General features: G+C 40.2%; 1 protein-coding gene across 1 annotated transcript in view; it reads right to left on the bottom strand.

Moving 5' to 3' along the window:
• The window catches only part of piezo1 (piezo-type mechanosensitive ion channel component 1), a 130646-nt gene that overhangs the window by 63688 nt on the left and 53616 nt on the right, over nucleotides 1-13342 (bottom strand). Inside the window, exons 2-4 of the mRNA XM_034682456.1 lie at nucleotides 10638-10733; nucleotides 5623-5788; nucleotides 4472-4613 (exon numbers count right to left, since the gene is read on the bottom strand). Coding sequence (XP_034538347.1) covers nucleotides 4472-4613; nucleotides 5623-5788; nucleotides 10638-10733 — 404 coding nt within the window. The remainder of the gene's footprint in view (nucleotides 1-4471; nucleotides 4614-5622; nucleotides 5789-10637; nucleotides 10734-13342) is intronic.

A 13342-nucleotide genomic window follows, 5' to 3' on the forward strand; every position in this document is an offset into this window, starting at 1 on the left:
GTACGCTGGTTGCACAGTAGCAGAACGGAGAGCTCTGCAGAGAGTGATCAGCACGGCACAGAAGATCACTGGCTGCTCTCTGCTCTCCCTGGACAACATTGCCAGCTCTCGCTACCTCAGCAGGGCTACAAACATTGTTAAGGACTCGTCCCACCCCGGTCACCACATAATCAACCTGTTGCCCTCAGGACGGCGCTACAGGTCTCACAGATCCAGGACCAATAGACTCAGAGACAGCTTTTTCCCTAGAGCCATCAACGCTCTGAACACTCACCATAAAACACACTGACTACACGCTTCCTTCTGTGCAATAAAATCAATGTGCAATATTCTGCCCCCCCCCCTCCCCACCCGACGTGCAATACTCATTGTAAATACTCTATAACTTAATACCATTTATTTTTAAAGTCATTTCTTTTTTTTTTTTTAAAAAGGTTGTATTATCAGAACACTGTTGCTCTTGCTGCTATTGTTGTTTTATGTATATATGTATGTATGCACCAACGGAGCTGCGCTCCTAATTTCATTGTATACAAGTCACGCAATGACAATAAAGGCATTCTATTCTATTCTACATGAGCGACATAGAGCAAACATCTTACTTTGTTTATTCCAACCTAAAACCTCTAAATTGTCATTTTCTCATTTGGTTATGGTTTTATTTTCCATCATAGAGGTGTGAATTTAAAAGTTGTTGATATACACTACCAGTCAAAAGTTTGGACACACCTTCTCATTCAAAGGTTTTTATTTATTGTAATTATTTTCAACATTGTAGATTAATACTGAAGACATCAAAACTATGAAATAATCTGGTTTTGCCATAATCTGGATTACAACAGTAGTCAAATAGGACTATCCATTGTGTACTAACCCTACCTCTGAACAACACAACTGATGGTCTCAAACACATTAAGAAGGCAAGTCATTCTACAAATGAACTCTAGTCTTGACAAGGCTCATGTTCATTAGAAACCATTCCAGGAGACCACTTCATGAAGCAGACTGAGAGAATACCAAGAGTATATACAAAACATATTCTGCTTTGTTTAACACTTTTTCGTTCATTCAATAATTCCATATATGTTCTTTCATAGTTTTGATGTCTTCAGTATTAATCTACAGTGTTTACAATCATTACAATAAATACAAACCCTTGAATGAGAAGGTGTTACCAAACTTTTGACTGGTGGTGTATATATCTAGAACTTCTGATTTTAAATATGCATGATTCTACTTTATTGTATCATAAATGAGACTTACACTTATTTCTAATATACAGAGCGCCTGAGTCTCTACACACTGCTTACGTAGTACACACTGCTGTATGTGTTAAGTTCATGGGAGTGGGCAGCAGTCCATGGGTTTAATAGTACACTTAACACATACACGGACTGTACCGCTTTAATTTGGGCATGTCGTCACTCTTCATGCTCTTCATTGTAAACGATTAAAGATGCGATATTAAACTCTCATGTTCCATCAGTAAATAACGGCTGCTGACAAAAATAGACCCCCCTCCTCCTCCTTATTGTACCACTGCCAACAACTGAAGATGCACACACACACACACATTCGCACAGAGTAAACCAATATCCCTCTGAACACAGCAAAGAGAACCGGGGAAACACTCTGTGATGACACGCAGTAACAGGTGGTGAAGATCTGATGTTTCTTATTACTGTAAACATCACAGCTCCAAAACCTCAAAGCAATTTAACAGAGCCGATGTGTGAAGGTGTCGAGTAAGACAGACAACAGGTGTTAGCTTTGGGAGACGTCGGAATCAGGAAATATGATACATAGATTATTAAATTGATTTAATTATTATCAGAATTACTTTTTAAAAACTTTATATCACTGAGTGTCAGTATAAAATATTGATAGACCCATTATAACTGTTTTTTACCCGGCTCTCTTACTGATCTCCCTGCTGTGTAAGATGCTTGATTCTGATTGGTCGAAACCCCTTGACAGCGGTTATTAACTTTCACTAACATGAGCAACACCAGAGACAAACTGATCACACGTCATGCCAAATCAATCCACAGAAAAGAGTTCAGACACATTTAGCTTCTGCTTGTTGACACCACAGACTGTAAGGTGAGGTAAAACCGTTAGCTTCCGTTAGCATCAAAACAATTTGGCTAAAACGTTAGCTTTGGTTAGCATGCTAAATCAGCAGGCTACAGACGTTTACATCTTGGATCCTGTCCATCAATCTGATGAAGGAGTGGAGCAGGTGAGAGGAACTTTAGGTTAGTGATCTCTACAAAGAAACTTAAACCATGAGCGGTGGTGATGATAGCAGCAGGGTTCAAAGTTGTGACATTAGATTATTTTTAAAGGTGTGTGAACCACAGAGCTCAGAGAAGAAGGAGAGCTGAATGAGGACAGTTTCATGTTCAATCCACCACAACAGGCAGAGAAGAATCCATCACCATGGAACGATCACTGACGAGGAATCACTGGGACTATTTTTAAAAACTGTAAACATAAATCATTTAGATTGATAAAACAGTATTCAATGAATGTTTTTTACCAACGTGTTTGTATCTTAAAGCTGCTGTGAGGAACGTTTGGTTTGCATCGATTTTGGCGCCCTCTTGTGGACAAAGTGATACCTCTTATCTCTTGTCCTCTACATGCAAAATTTGTGTATTCAGCCAATAACCTCATCCTGTTGTGTTTAACATAAAGATGTATCACACGGTGTGATTATTTGGCATGAAAGCAGCCAAAAAAGGGTGTTTCTAAAGCGAGATGTCAATCATCTGTTCTGACACCTATCCCCTCTGAGCAGATTCAGGCATTAAAAATGACAACAGAGAAACTATCAGTGTTGTTGTGGATGGTCTTTTTTGCTTTTAAGGGTCATAAAGAGGCATCAGTATCAGTTTCAGTCTGTTCCTCAACCAGTTACAAAACTCCTCATAGTGCCTTTAGGTTAGTAGCCGGGTAATAAGCAGGGTGTATTTCCCATAACTGCCTGTTAACCATAAATTATCCCTTACTTATGCCTGCCTGATAACAGATAGACACATGCATTTCGAGAAGTCTTGGTGAGCAAAGCAGAGCTGCTGAAAAACAATGAACCCATAAATCATGTGTTTTCACAGATTTTGTATGAAGTTCTGAGAGCATTGGACAAGGCCTACCAGTTTTCCATTTGTTATTAGGCAATAACAAAACTGAACAGAGCTCCAGACCAGACACAAGCTGGCCTAAAGATGAGTTACTGAACTATGACTGATGGATGCTGCACTTGTTTGCATTAAAGCACCTTCTCCAAAACTGGACCTCTTTCCATCAGCATCCAAATCATATGTAATTGATGTGATTGGGGCAGCAGTAGCTCAGTCCATAGGGACTAGGCTTGGACCTATGGACCAAGTTTGGAAATTGTGCTAGTAGCTGGAGAGGCACTAGTTGATTTCCTGGGCACTGCTGAGTTGCTCTCTCACTCTGACATCTCTTCATTAGTGCATGTTTACATCCTGTTGTGTGTGAAGCATGATCTGAAACTAGAGTGGTAGAATTTAATTTCCCCAACAGGGATTAAGTAAGGGATAATGTATGGTTAGCAGGTTGTCATGGGAAAAAGAATCCCGACAGGGTGAGACAAGACAAGCCTTTACCACCCTGAAGACAACTTGTAATGTTTTATATACTACAGCAGAATCAAAGAGGGCACTCCAAAATAACTTTTATAATTCACTGTTTCTAACCAGTGTTTGTCATCTACATGTCAGAAACTATGTACTCCACTGTCTGCTCGACTTCTGACTTAAATCTCTACTGTTTGTTTGGGCTGTTACCCTGGAGAAGAATCAAATTATAGAGAGAGGTGAGGGAAAAACACAACCACAGATTAGACTGTGGAGCAGCGTAAGAAACCTATAGTCTGTAAGATTACAGGAGGAGTGACTGGTAACAATTAGGACCATAAAGCTGAAACAGTTGGTTCTATAGGGGAACGAGACAGCGTGAAGATTGAAAACATGGGGGAAGGATGCAGGAGGAAAACTGGAGGATCATCATTAATGGTTGAAACAATCATCCAACAAGATGATTCAGCTCTGCAGTTAACTTAAGCAAGGTTAGGCACCCCGTGTTTTATCACTCACACAGAACATGAGTTTAATTAAAGACCAGGTTAATGACAATTGGGACAATACACCATGACTTCTTTTTGACCCCAGATAGTCAAAGAAGGTAGACCCACTTTTAAATTGGTACCAAAAAGAAACAATATAAGTCTAAACACACCTTTGTGCCTACTGCCAAGCCATGCATGAAATATTTGTAATTAGCTACAGACGTTTTTTGAGCTATTCATCAGAGTTCTATAGAAAAACATTAAACGAAGCTGAATCCTGTCTTGGTACTCCATAAAACGTCTTTGAATCAATAAGAACTTATCAGGTTTGTTTAGTTATTTACATGGAAGACAAACAACAAACTCACTCACCGATGTGATGTTGGCAGCAGCCACCATTTCTCTGTTCCTGACCAGTCTGCTGCAGAGGATCGTTGTTATCAAGGTCACCACACACACACCCAGGTCAGGACAAAGGAGACGTAACACACTCCAAGGATCCTCCAAGGGAAGCCTACAAGATAAACATGCATTTGTTGCAATTGCGTTTTTTCCTTTACAATAACTAGATGCAAGATTAACAATTTTTAAAAACATTTTTTGTTTGTTTTCTTAATATATATACACACACAAACACGAACACAAACACACACACACACACACACACACACACACACACACACACACACACACACACACACACACACACACACACACAATAGACAACAGACACCCAGCAACACCGTGAAAAATAACAAAGACAGGGGGCTGCAGATCTGAAAGACCCACAGGTAGTCCTGAGTTGCCAACAACAGCAACATCAAAAAAGGAAGGCTTCCCCTCCTTCCAAAAGATCTAGGTCTAACAGACTTTAATTACTTTTTTTTGTTCTGTCTCGTCAAACAATGTCAGAAACGGCTTCCACACTTTTAAAAAGTAATATATGTAATACATAATGTATTTTATACATAATGTATTTTATACATGAATTACGTCTATTAAAGGGAATTACTTTCATCTTAGCAGTAGAGAGCATTTCAGCTGGAAACTTTGGGGATACTGGAAACTTTCAGTTCGATAATATTCATGCAACCATGCCTTTATTAAGAGCCTGTTTCTGATGTGGAGGAAGGACCCTTGTCCTGTCAGAGCAGCCAAATATCGACAGATTACTATCAGGCTGAATGTCCACATTATATTGTTTTGAAAACCAAAAATTACAAAGTACAGGACACTGTCAGAACAAGAGTGATAGTGATCCCTCTGCTGTGCCACATCTATCACACATGGGAGAGACTGCTTCATATGTTTGATGCAAGACAAACTATTAACATTGTAAAAACTTAGATGTTTCCTCTTATTCTATTGTTTCATTTTAGAATGGTGTAGCTCTGCAGAGAAGTGAGCTTGGTCTTATTTAACATAGTTGTACATTAGCATTAACTTTGCACCATGAAGGCTGTTGTCTTTCAGTGCTTTTTCCACCACTCATTCAGTCATCACTGGTGCAGGACGTCACTTACCTGGACAGTCCTATGTGTCTGGTTATGGTGTCCCATTGTGAACAGTTATCACTGATGGCGATGCTGAGGGGAGGGTATGTGTATAGTACTGTCTGGAAGCAAATGTGAGCCAGTACAAATAGCAGACTGGTACAGAACACGACTCTGATGAACCGGCCTGTGTGACCTGGAAGACACAGAGACAAGAGAGGTAGAGAGCAGAAATCCATACAGCAGTTAGGTTGAGCTGCACAATGGGAAATCTATAAATACTGACACAGAGATCAACATCATGCGGACTTTCACTTGTGTGTTCTGTAAATGATGAATTAACATTACAAGCAACGGACAGTTTTAATCTTGATTAATCAAGCTGAGTCACACACTGAATTCACTGGTTACATGCCTATTAAGTGAGGTTGTGTTATTGGTGCAGAGGCAGTGACTCACTCACTCACTCAGAAAACACAGTTTAAACTCATGTACTTGGAGTATAAGGACAACATTTATTTGTCTGCACATTTTTTTTTGTTTAAGGAAATCCCTCTATGACAAATAATATGCCAGATTACCAGACAAATGCCAGATTTAAATATGCCTTACGCTTCACTAAAAGAAATTAGCAAGTCATAAGGGCCAACTCCATGGCCAAAAATCTCCAACAGAATAATGTGTATGAATTCTGTAAAGAAGTTAGGTTTGTCAGCAACAGTAAGACCCCCTTAACATCAAATATCAATGGAACATCTGGGTCTGAAAATGTTGTTAAACAGTGGAGACAAAATGATATGGATATATCCAATTGTATTAAGCGTGATGAATATCATGTTAGTGATAATGACAGTGCGATAATTAGACCAGGTGAAGTATGCTATGCCATTGAAACACTGGCAGTAAACAAAGCATGTGGCCTTGACCAAATAACAGCAGAACATCTAAAACATGCTAGCCATAGAACTGCAGTAATACTTGCTTTGTGTTTTTCTGGCTTGTTAATGCATGGTGTGCACAACCTGACTATGCTTTCTGTGTTATTATCACCTGTAGTCAAGGATAAAAGTGGTAAAATATGTAGCATAGATAACTATAGACCAATTGCTCTGGCTAGCATACTCTTAAAAGTGTTAGAACTAATCATCTTAGAGCAGCTACAAGAATACATTACAACAACTGACCACCAGTTTGGTTTTAAGAATAAACACAGTACAGACGTGTGTATTTATCAGAGACTGTTTTGATAATGGACGTAGTATCCCTCACCCATCTGTTTCTGAAGCACTGTTTTGAGGCCAGGCGGCGGCGGCAGCCATATTGCTGCTGCTGAGCAATTGAGACATAAAGAGGCGGGCTTTGAGCCTCCTCGCCGACAGCTACAGTGTTCCCGCCTGTCAATCAAGTCAGCTACGCCTCTCATTGGAAGACTGGTAATCTTAATATATTTGAAATTACTGCATTATGAAAAAATTCACCCCCCGTACAGTGTGTGCTGATAGAGAAATGAGCTATCCAGACTACACTCATCTTTTGAACCAGGCTTTAAACATGTTTATTTCTTCTGTAAAGATCGTCTTCTTTGAATTGGTGTGTATGTGGTTTCTGGTACTTCTGGTGCCAGCCTCAAGCGGATCCTCGATGAACTGCAGTTTTTAACACTTCCACATTCTGACTCATATTTTTAGACCAGAGGTTGCCGCTTAGTATTAATGCAATGAAGGAAATTATTAGCAATCACAGGCACAAGAACTCCATAGTATTCATGTGTTTCCTAGATGCATCCCAGGCTTTTGATTGAATAAATTATGTAAATTGTTGAACAAAAGTGAGGGGTTCCTCTTTATCCGATCAGAATACTCTACTTCTGGTACCTGCATCAAACCATGCAAGTCCGATGTGGTAGGAGTCTATCAGTAGCCTTTTCAGTGACTAATGGGGTCAGACAAGGTGGAATTCTGTCTCCTCTCCTCTTTAACTTGTACATGGACGATCTCTCTGCACAGCTAAAAGCTTGTAAGACTGGGCGTATGGAGGGGAATAGACTTGTTAATCATCTGATGTCTGCTGATGACTGAGTCATCCTGCCACCTTGCAGTGCAGGACAACAGCAGCTGCTAAGAATATGCTGTAGTTATGGTGTTCAGCATGACATCAAGTTTAACAGTAAAAAGAGTGTCATAATGATTGTCAAAGCCAAGGAAGATCAGAAGCAACACTTCCCTTCTTTCATCTCTGACCGTATTTATGTGATTTTATTCATTTAAAAAACACTGGAAGCTTTAGTCTCTGCTCTGTGACCCAGTCACAACACTTAATTTTTCTTTCAGTCCCCAGAGTACGTTTTGAAATGGTAAAAAGAGTTTTACATATGTTGATGCTGCAGCCTGGAACCTGCTGCAGGAGAGCCTGGGTTTGAGTTAGCTTGTCTCTTTAAATGTTTTTAAAGCAGACTGAAGGCATTCGAGGAAGATGCATCAGCTTGTAGATGCTTTGACTAATGACTTTTGTTCTGAAATCCATGATATGTTGTCATCTTTTAGAATTCTGTGTTGTTTGTAACTTTGTTGGAACCAAGCAGCAACCTCCGGTCTAAAAATATGAGGCCAATGCAGAAGTGCTAAAAAAACCTGCAGTTCATCGAGGATCCACTTGAGGCTGGCTCCGGAAGTACCAGAAACCACATACACACCAATTCAAAGAAGACGATCTTTACAGCAGAAATAAACATGTTTACAGTCTGGTTCAAAAAACGAGTGTAGTCTGGATAGCTCATTTCTCTATCAGCACACACTGTACAGGGGGTGAATTTTTTCACAACGCTGCAATTTCAAAGATATTTAGATTACAAGTTTTCCATTATGAGAGGCACAACTGACTTGATTGACAGGCGGGAACACTGTAGCTGTTGGCGAGGAGGCTCAAAGCCCGCCTCTTTATGTTGAGTTCAACATTTCCAATATGGCTGCCCCCGATGATTGGCCTCGAAACAGCACTTCAAGAACAGATATTATGTCCATTATTTATACAGTCTATGGTTGGAACATACTGCTGCTGATCTTGGCCAGGACACACTTGTAAAAGAGATTATTAATCTCAATGTGTTTTTTCTGGTTAAAAAGCAAAGGGATAAAAAAAAAGTGCTAAGTGAAATATCTGGGGCACATTATCCGAAATGATGAGTGACGATGATCTGCAGCTGTAAACTTTATGCACAGGCTAACATGTTGGCACTTAAATGTCCAATGTGCACAGATAATGTTAAAACAGAGCTTACTGTACTCCTCTTTATACTGCTCAGCTGTGGTGCAGTTACAGTCGAGTTAAAATGAGGAAGCTTTAGGTTGCATATAATGATGCATATAGAAGATGGAAGAGTGCAAGTTTCATATTTGTTTCCAATCATGTCCCTACATTTCATGCTGTACTGAGAAGTGTTATGTATAAAAGTATGTGTCGCCTAGTTGATACAGATAATGACATTTTCAGGGAGCTCACTCAGCCCACATTAAGTCACACAAGGTGTTTTTCTTCTTCTGGAAACACTGGAACAAATATGTTTTCATGTTTTCATCATGATGAACATGTAACTGTAGTTATTTTCTATTTGTTTTTATTTATTTCTACTTTTTATATCTTTATATATTTATATGGACCTGTGGCTCTGTAATAAAGTACCTCTAAAGTACCTCTCCGACAGACTCCAATACATCTCCCTCAATAACAACAAGTCCCGTACCACCCCCGTCACACATGGTGTCCCCCAAGGCTCGGTGCTTGGTCCCCTTCTGTTCATCCTGTACATGCTTTCCCTCGGTCACATCATACGCCACCATGGACTCCAATTTCACTGCTACGCCGATGATACCCAGCTCTACATCTCCACAAAAACCATCACTCCTGCCGTCATCTCAACTCTCACAAACTGCCTCACTGACCTCAAACATTGGATGAGCAAAAATTTCCTAAAACACAACTGCAATAAATCTGAAATCATTCTAATCGGCCCCAAATCCCTCCTCCCCTCCACCCAGAACTTCTCACTTTGCATCGACAACCACACAGTCACACCCTCCCCAGTAGTCCGTAACCTTGGCATCATCCTCGACCCCACCCTCTCCTTCAAACCTCACATCAGAAACATCACCAAAGTATCCTTTTTTCATCTCCGCAACATTGCACGGCTCAGATCCTCTCTCTCCTCCTCTGCTGCAGAAACCCTCATCCACACCTTCATAACCTCCAGACTGGACTATTGCAACAGCATTCTCTACGGCCTTCCCTCCACCGACCTCAAAAAACTTCAATATGTCCAAAATTCAGCTGCCCGTTTACTCACCCACTCCCACTCCAGAGCCCACATCACACCGATCCTTCAGCACCTCCACTGGCTCCCCATTCAGCAACGAATCCACTTCAAGATCCTGCTCGAGCCCTCAATAACCTCGCCCCCTATTACCTGACCAACCTCCTCAAACACCACTCCCCATCTCGCCGCCTCTGATCATCAGATGCCAACCTCCTGTCCCCTATCACCAAGTCCAAGCACCGCACCGTAGGGGACAGAGCCTTTGCCATCGCTGCCCCCACTCTCTGGAACTCTCTCCCTCCACACATCCTCAACTCTGACTCTCTCCTCTCCTTCAAAAACCACCTCAAGGCCTACCTGTTCCAAAAAGCATACAACACATGACCTCTCCCCCAACTCCATCTCTGTCCCTGTTTTGTTTGTTTTATTTATGTGTTTTATTTTCTTTCTTTAGTTTTCATGTATGTAAAGCGACTTTGAGTATTAAGAAAAGCGCTATATAAATTATATGAATAATAATAATAATAATAATTATTATTATTATTATTATTATTATTATTATTATTATTATTATTATTATTAAGTATAAAGTAATATGCAAAATAAAATGACCAGCATGAACAGACATCCAAGAAAGGTAGTAAATGACAGAAAACTGAGTGAAGGTCATAAGTGAACACTTATTTGATAAACTTGGGGTGTGTAAAACAAACTGTGCAAACTGGTTTGATCCTACCTCTGATGGTGTGTTTGTTGGGACACAGGAACCATGGCAGCAGGAGCAGGTAGAGGAAGTAAACCAGTGACAGAACGTTGTAGCGCAGGAGACAAGCTGCAAAGACAGAAACAACACCACGTTAAAAAAACACAATCTTTGATCTGGACACACATAACAGTGATATTCAGTATCTATGATCAGTCTTTACAACAGGTTTGTAAATCATTCTGAATGATAAGGCAAGGCAAGGCAAGGCAACTTTATTTGTACAGCACATTTCATACACGAGGGCAACTCAATGTGCTTTACATTAAAACATTAAAAGCATTGGAGACATTCAGACAGGCATAAAAGAAGAACACAATTAAAAAGACAAATATGATAAAACAGAAAAGAAAAGGAAAATTAGAAATCTATTAAAAATTATATTAAAATTTTAATTTAAAGTGGGTTAAAATGATCTAAGATAGGAAGTCAGAGGCAAATAAAAAGGTCTTAGTCTTTGATTTAAAAGAGGTGAGAGTTGGAGCAGACCTGCAGCTTTCAGGGAGTGTGTTCCAGATATGTGGTGCATAATGACTAAACGCTGCTTCACCATGTTTCCTTCTGACTCTAGGGACTGAAAGCAGACCAGTACCTGATGACCTCAGAGGTCGAGGTGGTTCATAAAGTAGTAGCAGATCAGCAATGTATTTTGGGCCTAAACCATTCAGTGCTTTATAAACGATAAGCAGGATTTTAAAGTCTATTATCTGACAGACAGGAAGCCAGTGTAGGGATCTAAGAACTGGAGTGATGTGGTCTACTTTGTTGGTCCTTGTTAGGACTCGAGCAGCAGCATTCTGTATGAGTTGCAGCCGTCATGGACTTTTTAGGGAGTCCTGTAAAGACCCTGTTACAGTAGTCTAGTCTGCTAAAGATAAATGCATGGAGGAGTTTTTCTGCATCCTGCTGAGACATAAGTCCTTTAATCCTTGATATATTCTTAAGGTGATAGGAGGCGGACTTTGTAATTGTCTTGATGTGGCTGCTGAAATTAAGGTCTGAGTCTAAGACTACACCAAGGTTTCTGGCTTGGTTTGAACATTTCTTCTGTGCAGATTGGAGCTGAGCAGTAACCTTTAACCTTTCTTCCTCCAAAAACAATCATTTCAGTTTTTTCTTTGTTTAACTGAAGAGATAAAGAATTAACTGCATGGCGTTTAACAGCTAAGATATTTTGTCAGTGCAAAGACAGAGGAGGCTACACAGTGTGTAGTACAGCATGTCAGAAAATACAACATCACATAAATCTGCCAGAACATGGAAAACACTATCAGAAGTTTCTTTTGATAGTATCCTTGATTCAGAGTGATTATCCTGAATGTGTTGACTCAGAAAGAATACATAGTACATGTTGTTTATATCCCTTCTCATACACGCCTCTCCCAATCAGCACACAAAATGAAAAAGTAAACATAAGGAGAAGAGCTTGTTTACACCTGGTGTGTGTCCTCATCTAACCGCAAGGAGTCTACAGCTGTTTGTACATCCTTATTATTATATTCAAATGTGTTCTCAGTGTCCTCTTGGACCACTACATATTAGATATGCAAATATACAGGAACAAACATGTCAATAGAGAGAATATCCACTGTGAGGGAGGATGGGAGGTCATGATGAGGGAGAGAGAGACTGATCAGACACTGAGAAAGACGTTAACCACGTACAGATTCAGTGATCACAGCCTGACCACAGAGACAGGTAGACACAGAGACACTTCCTGCTACACTGCAACAGGTATAAGGAGATATCAGGGAAGAGTTCTTCTTTTGATTCTCTCCATTAACAAAGTAAAATGCAACATGTGCTGGAGGAATCAGAGTCAGCAGCAGAGACGCAGCAAAACATGAGTTTCATTTGTCATCCATCATCTGTCACAGCCGAGAGACGACCGTCACATCACCTGACAGGTGTTCTCAGTCTCCTCACAGCCTACACTCTTACTGATCTATCACATTTTTTAAATGTGTGATATTTGTGTACATATACTGATAGTAACTGTTTTACTTTGCTGCTCATGTAAAGCACTTAGTATCCTGTTCTTTGAAAAGTGCTTTATATGCAAAATTCAGTCAGCTAAACCACGTTACTCAAGCTGAAGTTTATTATTACAGCAGGCAGTATTTGTGTTTGAATCTAGGCTTCAAACATCATTACTCCTTGCAGAATAACTTATATGCAGAATTTGAGGAGTTATGAGATAGGACTAACCCCCTCGGAGACTACAGGTGGATGCTGGAGAGGAGGTGAGTTGAAAGTTTGCACTCAGCACTGAGCAGGGCAGCAGTAGCAAAGCAGAAACAGAGGCAGAGACAGGAAGACTTGCAGCTTAAGCAGAACGCCAAATGAGAGGATGTTGAGATCAGCTGATAGAGAGGATGGCGTGTCAGTATGAATCAGTGCAGCTCCAGTTGTCTGCCTGAACTAGCTTGCGTTCCATTTGTTATTATTATAAATCCACCAATTATCTTTACAGACACACACACACACACACACACACAAACGCACACACAGACATAGGTTGACAATTTTCTGCCAATTGTTTTTTTGTTTTCCTTCTGATTTTAGTTTTTTTCAACTCATGAATTGGTAACTATAAAATACACAAACATATTGTATTTGAGTGAAACTGGAGTCCATGGGCTCCATCATGTCTGTGGACGTCATCAGACACGTCACAA

Source organism: Notolabrus celidotus, chromosome 4 (genome assembly GCF_009762535.1).
Source record: "Notolabrus celidotus isolate fNotCel1 chromosome 4, fNotCel1.pri, whole genome shotgun sequence".
Classification (NCBI taxonomy): Eukaryota; Metazoa; Chordata; class Actinopteri; order Labriformes; family Labridae; genus Notolabrus; species Notolabrus celidotus.